The sequence below is a fragment of the Ascaphus truei genome, chromosome 19 (assembly GCF_040206685.1).
Source record: "Ascaphus truei isolate aAscTru1 chromosome 19, aAscTru1.hap1, whole genome shotgun sequence".
NCBI lineage: Eukaryota > Metazoa > Chordata > Amphibia > Anura > Ascaphidae > Ascaphus > Ascaphus truei.
The window spans coordinates 6540603-6554325 of record NC_134501.1 but is presented as its reverse complement, the minus strand read 5'-3'; the positions used below and the strand labels follow the sequence as shown (position 1 = coordinate 6554325).

Genomic DNA, 13723 nt, shown 5'->3' with positions numbered 1-13723 from the left:
GACTTGAGCACGCCTGAGCTAAAGCATCCAAGCTTCAACCAATAGAAGAGAGGCAGGAATTGGTACAATAGGTACAGCTGGTTTTCATAGGTACCGGGTATATAAAATGGCCGCTTTTCAGAGCTCCCGCGCCCTGCGGGTGAATAAGAAGCCGGCTTCCTTCTGGCCCACGTAACGTGGGATTTAAAAAAAGCAGAGATGTATAGACACCCCCAACAGGGGTGAGTATCTGTGGAAGCAGGGGGTCCCCGGTGCTGAAATGAGTGGGGTTCAGCTCTAGAGACCCCCTGTTTCAATCCTATGTTAAAAACATTTTTTTTAGATGTAAATATGCGCTAGCTGGAATTGCTTCTTTAATACCTGTTGGGGGATCTTTAGGACTGAATTTGACCTCCCCTGATACAGTATATGCAATAAAATTACAATATGTCATTGAACAAATCAAAGTCACTGTATTCGAACAAACTCATTGGAGTCAACTATGTACTAAACATTGTAAACTGCTTGTGTGCGCTTGTGTGTGCTTGAGTGTGCCTGTTCTTGTGTGTGTTTGTGTGTGCTTGTGCTTGTCTGTGCTTGTGTGTGCTTGCGCTTGTGTGTGCTTGTGCTTGTGCTTGTGCTTGTGTGTGCTTGTGTGTGCTTGTGTGTGCTTGTGCGCACCTATGTAATAACCTGAAATGTCTCACCCTGCGTCATCAGCACCAAACATTATTTCGGTTTTTTTTTGGTGCCTATGAATGGACTGCGTTAAACGTACCAAAGTTAACGGTATGTACTAAAAAAAAGAGAATGTTTTTGATCGCCAAATAAAAAAGGAGAAAAATTGAATGGTGTCAACCCTAAAAAGTGTATATTGCTAGCGCAGAATGCAGTTGCTATGTACCAACCAAAAATGTATTTCACGCAGAACGGATGTTTCATTATACAGGATAACAACATGTATTATTTTCTCAGTAGGGCTGGTATAAATAATATTACACAAATAATTAATAGTTACTAATACTAGTTGTAGAATCCAAAATTGAAATTGTATCAATCAGGTGTTCAACGTGATGTGATGTGATGCGTCAAAATTAATTCCAAACCTCAGATTATGCCTCTGATGTATGAAGTTACAGTACGACCTTCCTACATTGGACTCCCATTTTATGAAGGTTTATACTACTTTTTAGCAGTGAAAATGACGCAGAAGAAAATTCAAATCTTAGTACCCCTGCCCCAATGTCACAAGGAAGAGAAGTTTTCATTTGAGTGCTCTTCGTGAAGGAACGGATAAGATTCCAAAGCTTTGCATTGTACAAAATGTTGGCTACATCCCAAGCTGTCATTCCCACGGGGAGATTGCATGCTCAGAATGTTGGGTCATTGTCCTTCAGCCATATTTAAAGGTGCACTCCCAGTTGAATGCCCACCTTTTTTAAACGTGGGATGAATGCAGGGGGTCAGTGGAGCTGAACGCGTTAATTGCAGCTGCACGTACCCTGCGGTTTCCAAGATACGTAGTGGGTTATTATTGGCCTGCGCGATGCAGAAGATTCAAATCTCCATTTTATTTTATTCCGAGATGAAATAGTCCATAATGACTGAGCCACTGATTGAGCCACCTGTGCTGAAGCAGGGATATCCTTAAAACCTGACCTGTTGGTGGCCCTTGAGGACCGAAGTTTGTTACTCCTGGTGTAGGGGGAACTACTCTATTAAACTCATTGTACTTGGACTATTTCCTCTTGGAAGATATCAGGCACGACAAATCAATATGTGTAACTTAAAATATGCTATTTATGAATGAAATTGATCCATAATCAGACCAATAACTATCACAAGGAGATTAGTAGCTAATATTATGTGTTTCAAGATCTTATTATATTAGGTCACAAGAAGTCCACTCCATTCATATGCTAATAATAACCTTAATTAAAATATGTTAAGATGAGCTATTCTGTGATTCCACATGAGGAGTGATTATATACCAGCCCCCTACTGATTATAGTGAGAAGCGGGGAGGCGCAGAGTCACTGAAGCAGAAACTTCCATCCACCGGAATATCTGGTCATTAGGTAATTGTTTCGATATTTAGTTTAAGCTAACATTATTTCCTTAAAAACTAGGACTTAATGATAATTTATCCAATTATATTGGCGTCCTAACATGAAAAGATAATGTTTTCTAAGTCTCCGCCTGAAAAACTTTCTTAGATAAATCTTCCACATTTGCAGTAGGTAAGTGCCACAGAGGAGGCTACCATCTAACCCTCAAACTCTCCAGCTCAGGGGTGGGCAACTCCAGTCCTCAAGGGCCACCAACAGGTCAGGTTTTCAGGATATCCCTGCTTCAGCACAGGTGGCTCAATCAGTGGCTCAGCCTTCGACAGAGCCACTGATTGAGCCACCTGTGCTGAAGCAGGGATATCATTAAAACCTGACCTGTTGGTGGCCCTTGAGGACTGGAGTTAGCCGCACCTGCTGTAAATTGACCCCAAAAAAGCAGTTTGAAATACAAGAAGTTTTAATAAAGCAAGTTTGATTTTAACATATGATCTGAGCAAATAAAAGTGTGTCCTACCTCATCTTAGTCTTGAAGGACAGAAACAAAATTACTGGACCGATATAATAAAAACGTACCAGTTAATGATTTACTTAACAATTACGCCCGCACCAATCACTAACTGTATTATATTTCCCGCAGGCGACATTTTAATGGCTCATTGTACAGCTCATGCTTCCAAACCCACGTGTGTGTGTGTGTGTGTGTGTGTGTGTGTGTGTGTGTGTGTGTGTGTGTGTGTGTGTGTGTGTGTGTGTGTGTGTGTGTGTGTGTGTGTGTGTGTGTGTGTTCTCCTACATCTCTATGTATTTTAGCCGTATTCCTTCCTCATAAATATGGGTCACCTAGTTCAATCCTTTGGCCAGAACATCTCAAGCCTACAATCACGTCACGAGAACCCCATTTATTTCAGTAGGTCCTACACTACCAATATTATACTGCCGTGCATTTCTTCCACGGCCTAGAGAGGCGAGAAAAACAAAATACTGTGGCCAACCGCGTGGGGATAAACTGTAAGAAACGCTATGTGTACGGAGTACTGAACTAGATGGACCATACTTCTGAAGAAAGGACACAGGTAACATACATAGGGATGTACTAGAACTAGATGGACCATACAGTGCTTCTGAAGAAAGGACCCAGGTACCATACATAGGGATGTACTAGAACTAGATGGACCATACAGTGCTTCTGAAGAAAGGACCCAGGTAACATACATAGGGATGTACTGAACTAGATGGTTTGTTGTGTTGAATGTAGCATTGGAGCGCTCGGCTTTTGTTCCGAAAAACTATTACCATTTATGGGGAAGGATGTATAAGAAACAGAGAGTGCGCTCTAGCCTACTAATGATGAAGGAGGTAATATGGGACAATGAGCCCTAATATGTTAGAGATGCAGCTAGTAACGGAGATGGCTCATTCATCAGGGACTAGAAATGGTGAGAAAATACCAGAGCAATCTCCCATATGCAATAGACAAGCAAGAGTGGTTGGTAAAAAGTGTTTTAACTACACATTAAATTGGATGTTGGGTACGAGTCGAGGCAATCTCCCGGGCCCTTATAATGATGGCGGAGCATGGTGGCTGGGTCCCTGGGATAATCAATGTGTGATGTTTGATATGTTATTATGTAAATAAAACTGTGACTGTTTTTTCCTCCCATAAAGTCTCTTGGGGTCTGTTTATTTGGGGGGGGGGGGGTGGGGGAGATGGGAAGGAGGGGACAGATTCGAGGCATGGGAAGTCCAGTAAATGTCTCTCTTCTTCACTGCAGAACAAATGCGCCTGCAGCATGATACTACACTGGAACTGTACTCAGAGCTAGAAGCAGAGTATTGGCATCTGGATCTCTTATAGAAGAAGTGGGATTTCCCTTTTACTAGGATATTGGAGAGGAACCCATGTTATAATGCCAGGAGCACTCTGTGCAGTGTTGGGCTGGCAGTATTCCTTTACGCCTAATGCCTCTTTCTGTGCTCAGCACTGTATGCTGTAGTGGTCTATAGTAATATAATGCTGTTTGGGGCAGGAGCGGACACTCATTATGACCTTGTAATAGGGCTCTTCCGCTGGTGGCCCACAGGCTAAATGACACGGCCCACGAAATGCCTTGATGTGGCCCTAGCATGTTCTCTCCTTGGTCATTTCTAACCAGCTGCTTAAAGCAGCAAAACTACTTTCCCACTTTATTTTTCTTATGTGTATATGTAAAGCCTGTGACAATGTATCATTCTACATTCTTACCTAAGCTTCCAGAACTGACCAGCGTACGTTTTAACTCCCAGGACCCCCAGTTCCCCGGTTTAGTTGCCTGTGTTCTCCCTCGACATTTAAACCGGCCGCCCACAAGAAAGCCGGGGCCGATGACCTTGTGGCTTCTTGTTGGCGAGAACCAGCAGCTACTTTAATTTTCATGGAGCTTTAAAGCAGCATTTCCCTCTGTGGTCCTGTGAACGCCTGGGGGACCCCTCCTCTCCCCACCCTTGCGGCACCCCTCCTCTCCCCACCCCTCCTCTCCCCACCCTCGGGGCGCCCCTCCTCTCCCCACCCCTCCTCTCCCCACCCCTGCGGCACCCCTCCTCTCCCCACCCCTCCTCTCCCCACCCCTGTTCTCCCAGTCTCAGATCAGGCAAAATATGTGCTCGCCAGACACAAAATGGAAGCGGGGCCAGTGCTCGGCGCGGCGGCCAGTAGAACAGCTGCGACGTCTTCTGGAGCTTCCTATTGGTGAGCGCCACAGCCATTTTTGTTGACTGGTGGCCATATTGTATTTTTTTAATGTCAAATCCGGCAGAAATAAGCACAAATATTTGGGGAACACGGGGGTCCCCGGTCATCAAGGGGGCCGGGATAAGCTCCGGTTCAGGTAAGATTTAAAAATAAATATTCATTTGGAAAGGTACTGCTGCTTCGGCACCGGTATCTACACCAGTAAGTATGTCAGGAAGCAGGGGTGCACCGTGCTAAGAAATAACATGGTCCAGCTCCAGAGGATCCCCCCAAGAGGATCCCCCCCCAGAGGATCCCCCCATTAGATTCCCCCAGAGGATCCCCCCATTAGATCCCCCAGAGGATCCCCCCATTAGAGTCCCCTAGAGGATCCCCCCATTAGATCCCCCAGAGGATCCCCTATTAGATTCCCCCAGAGGATCCCCCCATTAGATCCCCCAGAGGATCCCCCCAGAGGATCCCCCCAGAAGATACCCCCAGAAGATACCCCCCCCAGAGGATCCCCCCGTCCTGTTCCATCTCAATGCTGTAAAAAAGAGACATTAAATACATCTGGGATTGTTGCTTTGAAGCTGCGCTGCTGCTCTCCTTTTTTTTCTAGTTATAGGATGGCAGCAGGGGGTCTGCGGAGCAGAACCCCATTCATTTCAGCCCCGGGAGACCCCCTGATTCCTGAGATACTTACCTCCATATGGGGTGCTGTTAGCGGCTTGGCTATGGGGGGTGTTATCGAATGGTGGTTTTAAAGCTCCTGCGTCACTCGGGTCAATAGGGAGCCACGATGTCACCCCTTGCGGCTTCCTATTGGCCCGCATGATCAGGACGTTTAGACCCGCAGAACCATTATGAGTCCCCTTACGGAAGGTATCTCTGAAATTAACTCGGTTCAGCTCCAGAGACCCCCTGCTTCCCACCCAGGGGGTGCGGGGGGGGGGCGGGATTTGCTGAGCATATGCTCCTCAATCCTTACATGGAACGTAAAAAATATGGGTAATCGGAAGTGAACGTTTAGGAGCAATCCTGCAATATCCTACGTGTGAGGTTTTTAAGTAAAACAGTTCTGTAGTTTTAGATAATACTTACTACATTTGTTATTATTATTATTATTATTATTATTATTATTATTATTATTATTCAACTCAATGCCATTTTGTATTCGTTTTACGAGGCAATACAAGCGGCACTTGAAAAAAAATTAATATATATATATTTGTTTTAATATATACAGCCTTTGATTACCTTTATTAAAAACTAGTTACCGAAGCTGCAGATCGATTCGTTCTCCCGTGATTGATCAGCAAAGATCCTGCTTCCCAGGGTTCACTAAATGGCCGCCTTTCAGTTTCAATCCCTCCTTCAGTCAGTGTAACTCGGCAGCTCCCGGAGCCGCTTGGCTAGCAGGGTTCATATTACGGCGGAGTTACAAAGCTCCCTGCGGGCCAATAGGAAGCCGTGATGTCATCAGGCTCGGCTTCCTATTGGCCGCGTGAAGCCGGAGCTTGAAACTTTAAACCACAGCTAGCTCAGATGGAGTGGCTACCGGCACCCCCTACGGAGGTAAATATCTCCAGAAGCAGGGGTTTCCTGTAGCTGAATTTAATGGGGTTAAGCTCCGGAGACCCCCTGCTTCACCCGTGTTAAAAATAATAATAATGCATGAATTGCTCCTTTAATAACAGTGCCCTGATAAATACTGCCAGGCTCCTTTCCTGTGCTAATCATTCATTCCCAATGTAAGAGGAGCAGAGCAGTATTTATCAGCGTGCATGGATTGCTTAATGTATATCATGTTGCCCACTTCTGCTGAATTCAGGATTCCCTAATAATACTATCATGGTCAGTGAGGATTTCATTCTGCAAATATAAACATTAAAAAAAAACATCTTATCCGATATATTTCTGTCCAGCTTGTCTCTAACATTTGGCAAGACACCCCCAGCTAGCTTTATAGATAATGACACTGCTGTAATCACAGCGCTTGATAAAATAAAATAGATTTGATACTTTACAAAATCTTGCAGTAAGGTGCCCACAAATACTTATAACCAGCCTCACACTGATGAGACACAAAAGGTCGAAACAGCTGTCTGTGAGCAGGGTTACTGGCTATGCATCTTAACCCAGGCTGTGCTGAAAAGCTGTGCAATGCAGCAAGCATAAGCTTATAGGGGTCCATGTCAAAATGGATTTGAAGCAAAAGGTGGCACTGTGTGCTCATTTGCATCTCATTTCCCAGAATCCCTTGCTGCAGTAGAAGCACTGTATGCTGGGTGATAATGGTGAAAGGTAGGGTTGCAGACCTGCAAATGAGCACACAGTAATATTTCCATTTGATATATATATATATATACTTATATATATATATATATATATATATATACACACACACAAACATATAACATTTGTGTACATAGTCAATATCTTAGCAATGATAAAGAACACATCATTACTGTAATCTGCACGGTAGAGGGCTTTTGTCACTTTTTCCCACCATAGCGTGTTTTTTGAACTTATAGATTTATTAATGTATATGTACAGGGAAGAAATTACGTTCTGTAGTCACCATTAGATAGAGTCTAAGGATTATAACAGTAAATACTTTATTATAAAATCTGCATGTAAACAAGTAATAAATCCATCTGATAACAGTTAATGGAAGTGCAAGAACAATTCAAAATTTTTTTAGTAGCCTATATTTCAATCCAGGCGCCTGTGTGTCTATGTGATTTGAGATACGTATACTGTAAGAATAAAATCTGAACACTGATATGTACGATCCTGCGTACAACATTTCAAGTTTTAACACAAACGGCGATGGTGAGATCTTTCTTTGCAGAGTGAACCAGTCTTCCTCGTTCTGTCGCATCCAGAGAACAAGGGGACGCACAGAAAGTGCAGGCAAGGAAAAATAGCCACTCGCTGGAAACCTGTCCATTTACTGCACACACTCAATCTGAAAGCGCTCGTCCCCGAGGCAAACGTCTCAATGCAACTTCCCAGTCTTGCTTATTAAGGCATAAAATAGAAATGAAAATATGAGTGCTGTAGATTTGTTTCCAACCATCACCATGTGGATCTTCATTTCATAAAAGTCAATACTCAGTTGTGCCGGGCAGCACGTGACCCAATAAAAGCTTTTTAAAGCACAGATAAGTCGTGGCAAGATTTGGACTTCTGCTTGAATGCCATTTTTTTGTTATTTTTGGCTACAATCTTTCCAAGGAACCGCTTGGCCTTCTTCCCGATGCTTTCCCGTCTCTTGCTGCTCGCCATTCTCCTGGCGTTGTCTTCTTTGCTGTCTTTGCGGAGTCTGATCTGACGCACTATGCCTTCGAAGAGATCCTTCACGTTGTGATGAAGGGCTGCTGAGGTCTCGATGAATTTGCAGTCGAACACTACTGCGCACGCACGCCCCTCTGAAATATGAAACAGGATCGTTTAGGAATAGCAATATATCACACAAACACACACACAAACACACACACACACACACACACACAGCAGTTGCAATCTTAAAGCAGCAGTCCAACCTGCCGTTATATTTAATTTAATTTATATTCTCCCCCTTTAATATGCGCATCAATACAATCCACACAATAATAAGTAATTAGCTAAGTTGCCGATGGATGGGCGAAGATTCGGCCTCGGGGGTTCACTAAATGGCTGTCAGTGCAGCAGAAAAGGACCAAAGATGCAAAGTTCTGTGGGGAAAATCATGTGACCAGGCAGTCACTAGATACAATGGGTGCACTGCTAGAGAGCGCTCAAAAAGGGGTGTGCCAGAGCCTGTTTCAGAAGAGGAAGGGGATGCGACGTTGTAAATGGTTGCTATAGAAAAAAAAATGCTTGTTACATTATAATACATTAAAAATGGCATTCAGGGTTATGGACTCTCTGTAGTCACCTGTGCTGAAGCAGGGATATCCCTAATACCTGGCCTTTTGGTGGTCCCTGAGGACTGGATTTGGCCACCCCATGCTTTATTGCCACACCTACACATTGGTCCTCACCTTCTATTGATACTTCTCGCGACCGGACCAGATCACTCTTGTTCCCCACTAGAATAATAGGGATATCTTCCGTTTGCCGCGCTCTCCTTAACTGGATTCTCAGCTCGGAAGCCTTTTCAAAGCTTGTTTTGTCTGTAACTGAATAGACAATGACGTAGGCGTCTCCCATCTTCATGCACTGGTTGTGGAGCCAGTGGCTGTCATCCTTTAAACAGAACAGGAGGATATGATTATTCCAGTGAAATTGGCAAAATATTCTAGATCTTATCATTCACCTGCACTGCGTGCTGTTCTGTAATCATTGCGTTCTGCGAGCGCTATAAAGCAGCACTAAGCGCCATTTTCTTTTTGCATTTTATGTTATTTTAAGTTATCTCCTCTTTCACCTTTCCAACGCGCTCTCCCATTTTTAACGCTTTGTTCAGGAGATGTATGCGTTGGAAATATTAAGTGGTCTGGGGGATTAAAATGAATCCCTCCCTAGAGCCCCTTACAGTCTATGGGGCCTATACTGGTAGTGTGACAGACCGCTTCTACAGTGCACTTTAGAAGCGGGTGGGCACGCTTTGCTATTCCATAAGCCATTATCGCATGTCCAAACCGCGTCTATACGGCTTTTTTAGAAGCGGTTTCACTCCAGCTCTGACAATCTGATCGGTTTGTCAAAAAAAGTCGCAAACTCGCATTTTTGGGCCAGAACTGCTATTCCTGTAGCTCCGTTATGCAAACAGCTTCTAAAAAATTGCATGTTTTTACAGCACCTCCAGGGGGGCGAAATTGATATTATGAGTCCCATCTAGAGCCTGAAATATGGGTTTGGCTGAGAGAGCAAAAACCCCATGAGTCAGACTGGGGAGGGAGGTAGCCCCAGCTCAGGTCATTCCCCTTCTAAAGCGGGTACAATCCGGGCGGTTTGGCAATGACCACTTTGGAGCTACAAGAATAGGCCCCTAAGGGTCTTATTCTATAACCGCCGAAGCGTGGGAAGTTTGGGGCAAAAAAGGCCAAATCGCCTGCATCGACGGATAAAGAATAAGCGCCATGGTAAACTCAGACTGTAGAGATGAAGAAAATCATGTTTTTGACACTATAAAAACATTTTAAGATAAAAATAAAGAGCAGGACATGCTCTGGGAACAAGATACTAACATGATGTGAGTTCATCTCATAGAGGCTTCTGGGAAGAGAGTTGCTGTAAGTAGGAATATTCTTTAGCAGAGTCATATTTAACCCCGTCTGCCAAGTTGCAAGAAGTGAGGGGCACAGTTGCTTTGCGAATTGCTTTCTACGTGCTGGATGTCATCGAGATTATAGCGATGTAAAAAAAACGCTCCGTACCTGCTCCCAGATGTCAAAGACTAAGAGACCTGCTTCTTCTCCATCAACCATAATAGATCTGTCATATGTATTTCCTACAGAGAAAGGAAAAACACTTAAAAAAAGAAATACAAATATCTACTGAAAAAACAGTTTGGGTGGAATTGTACTGAATGTGTCGTTTACACGGAATTGTACTACAATATGCTGTTTAACCCTTTCTTAATTGGGAAACATGTACTGTAGGGTAATGTGCATGATGTTTCTGGATGTGATCCTGGCTGTCACACGCAGCAAACATGGGGAGTCCAACTAAAAATAACCAGTCATGAGTGATTCAGTAATCCAGTGAAGTCAGAATGCCCTAAGTGTACTCTGTAAATGCATTTACTGTGTGTGTACACATATAAAGCACTACAGCTACATGATCAAATACATTCTATACAACCCACGTTACTAGAGAGATCAATAAGAAAAACTACACAAAGATAACAAAGTGACAAGCTATTCTAAATTGTGTGGTGTTTATTATAAAAAGAAGTAAATAATCTATATGTAGAAATACTATACTCTTAATTTTTTTCTAAAAAAAAAGACCTTAAATCTAAAATTATATGTATGCATAGTGTGTGTGAGTGTGTGTGTGAGTGTGTGTGTGTGTGTGTGAGTGTGTGTGAGTGTGTGAGTGTGTGTGTGAGTGTGTGTGTGTGTGTGTGAGTGTGTGTGAGTGTGTGAGAGTGTGTGTGTGTGTGTGTGAGTGTGTGAGTGTGTGTGTGAGTGTGTGAGTGTGTGTGTGAGTGTGTGAGTGTGTGAATGTGTGAGTGTGTGAGTGTGTGAGTGTGTGAGTGTGTGAGTGTGTGAGTGTGTGTGTGTGAGTGTGTACTCTGTGGCAAGTGTAGCTTGTATTCTCACATCCTTTGAGCCTCTTCTCACCTGCTTCTTCCACATCGTGTAAATCTTCCACTCCCCCGAAGATCCTGGCCAAGCAGGACTTCCCCACCCCATGTTCTCCGAGCAGGATCACTTTGAACACGTGCTCCTCGGAGTCGCTGCCGGATGAGATGACGGAGTCGGAGGAGTCTGACGCCCAGCTCTCCCGGTGCTCCTCTGCGGCGTTATACGAGGTGCAGCGGACCAGGCTGGAGAGTTCCCCCAGGGGCCCCGAGGGAACACTGCCGTGCAGCTCCTTGTCATCCACAGGCATGCTCCTCCTGTGCAGCTGCTGGTGCACTGAGAAGGGCATACTGCCGCGTCGCTTCTCCATATTCTTCAGCCGATCGCTGCGATTAAGCGTCATTTCTAAGAGTGGAGGAGACACAAAACAGACGTACACAAGTCGTTAACTAGTGAACAACCATATCTGTGCTGCCAGCTGCACATACTCTGTAACTGGCATGCCTTATTACTACTGCAGGTATGATACCAACTGTTTGGAGAAGTGTCCTCCTTACTCACTATGTCAGTGTTTCTTAACCTTTTTTGGTTAAGGAACCCTATAATTATACTGTGAAATTCTGTGGAACCCCAACCCTCTCTAATAGCGCGTCTGAGATCAGATGCATTGTAAGGAACCCCAACCCTCTCTAATAGCGCGTCTGAGATCAGATGCATTGTAAGGAACCCCAACCCTCTCTAATAGCGCGTCTGAGATCAGATGCATTGTAAGGAACCCCAACCCTCTCTAATAGTGTGTCTGAGATCAGATGCATTGTAAGGAACCCCAACCCTCTCTAATAGCGTGTCTGAGATCAGATGCATTGTAAGGAACCCCAACCCTCTCTAATAGCGCGTCTGAGATCAGATGCATTGTAAGGAACCCCAACCCTCTCTCATAGTGCGTCTGAGATCAGATGCATTGTATAGAACCCCAACCCTCTCTAATAGTGTGTCTGAGATCAGATGCATTGTAAGGAACCCCAACCCTCTCTAATATCGCGTCTGAGATCAGATTCATTGTAAGGAACCCCAAAAAATATATTCACTTCAATCCATCTTTCCTGTTAAATACATTTTTAGATGAATAAAGTAGACTAACTGCACAGGTTGCGTACCAGTTATCTCACCCTCACTATAAGAGTGTCAGACACATATGATTAAACTCGCTCTCTTAGATTCACCAGATGCCCTTTCTACTTTCAAATCATCATCCTCCATAAATCAGAAATCTTACTCATAAATGAATCATCAAATTTCGAGCTACTATTCTGTACAATCTTAACCGGCTGGACATCTGATGCAGAGATATATTTGATATAAAAACTAAAGCCAGCGGTTAAAGGGTTAAGTAGATGCAAAGGTAGCAGAACAACTGCATACAACTTGTTTCATTTTAAAGAAGACATATAAAGTATTTTGTATTTAAGTGTATTAAGTGTGTAAGTGTATTGTATTTATTGTTGAAATATTTATTAGATGTGTTGTTATTTGATAGAACGCGTTTTTACTAATTAGCTATGTTTTACCTACATTACCTCTTTTTTTTTTTTTTTTTTGTAGTAAAGCTGTGTTCTGTTTTGTCTTGTCTTCTTTCTAACCGACTGATATATAATGGGATGGTTGGAATTCCCTGTCATTTCCCCACAGAGATGCATCTCTCTCCCACGCGTGTTATGCCAGACTAGATCCACTGGTTAGAGACTCATGCAACTATCACACTAATTGTTAACACAAAGAATATCTAAACTACTGTACGTGAATGCCCCAGGATGCCTGCAGATTGTATGCATGTCCAACCACTTTAAAAGGGAATTATTATGTCATTGTGGAAGGGCAAACTGGGAAGATGTTGCTTGTAAGAATTTCCCTTTTAAAAACACTTCTTTTTCTCCTGATAGCCTTGCATTAATGCAAACGTTTCTATTCAAATCCATATATACAAGCAGAACTAACCACGTCTGATCTTTAACTGTAATATCACTGCAAATGGCATGTCCAACTGCTTAGCAATGAATAATAATAATACAAAAAGTAATAACTTACTTCCTAGAGGTGGTCAGCTGAATGTCTCCTTGGAAATAAAAGTATATTCCTGGCAGCTCCTCTGTGCACTTGTCCTATAGCTGTGATCTGCTCTGTCTCAGGGGTTTCTCACTTCTCTGCTCATCCTGCTCTGGGCACCTCTTCTTATTTATGGTCCAGCTGCTAGCAGGCAATGTGACGTCACCATGCTCCCAGCATATGAGAGCCCTGGATCCTCCCTGCTACCATATGGGTTCGGAGCGTGACGTCACGGGCAGGGCTGCCTGGGCAGGCAGTGTCACCTCTACAAATGCAGAAGGGGTGGCAAAAGCCAATGGGGGACCTGCACATCTGCCACCTCCTGTCAGCTGGCATGCTAATTTGGAAAGCTTATGTCTCGCAGCCACACAGTATGTAGGTATCAGTTAAACATTGATTTAATGCAAAGCTCAACTGTATTATTAGCATTTTAATTGGAGTCTTTCCAAAGAAAATAAAGAGCATTGATTCATGTATACTCTGGGGAAGGAAAAGTATTATTATTATTATCCCATGTTAAAAGTTTGAACTGGCACATAACCAACGTCTGCTTATGTGCCAGTTCAACCCTTTAACATCCAGCACCAAGTATGTATTTTTTTTAAAGGTATCTCTATATCTCT

General features: G+C 43.5%; 1 protein-coding gene across 1 annotated transcript; it reads right to left on the bottom strand.

Moving 5' to 3' along the window:
* Positions 1–7359: 7359 nt before the first annotated feature.
* On the bottom strand, positions 7360–13240 carry RRAD (RRAD, Ras related glycolysis inhibitor and calcium channel regulator). Its single transcript, XM_075576390.1, has 5 exons — positions 13083–13240; positions 11037–11402; positions 10125–10198; positions 8787–8991; positions 7360–8192 (listed from the first exon to the last, which is right to left on the bottom strand). The coding sequence occupies exons 2-5, from the start codon at positions 11398–11400 to the stop codon at positions 7915–7917; spliced, it is 921 nt and encodes a 306-aa protein (XP_075432505.1). The 5' UTR covers positions 11401–11402; positions 13083–13240; the 3' UTR covers positions 7360–7914.
* Between the last annotated feature and the right edge of the window lie 483 nt (positions 13241–13723).

What these genes read in the sequence shown, in the direction of transcription:
- RRAD (XM_075576390.1), bottom strand. Translation starts at nt 11,400, where the DNA reads ATGACGCTTAATCGCAGCGATCGGCTGAAGAATATGGAGAAGCGACGC. An exon ending in ACACGATGTGGAAGAAGCAG is followed by an intron (nt 10,199 to 11,036) that starts GTGAGAAGAGGC and finishes CTTTCTCTGTAG; the next exon opens with GAAATACATATGACAGATCT. An exon ending in TCTTTGACATCTGGGAGCAG is followed by an intron (nt 8,992 to 10,124) that starts GTACGGAGCGTT and finishes TTCTGTTTAAAG; the next exon opens with GATGACAGCCACTGGCTCCA.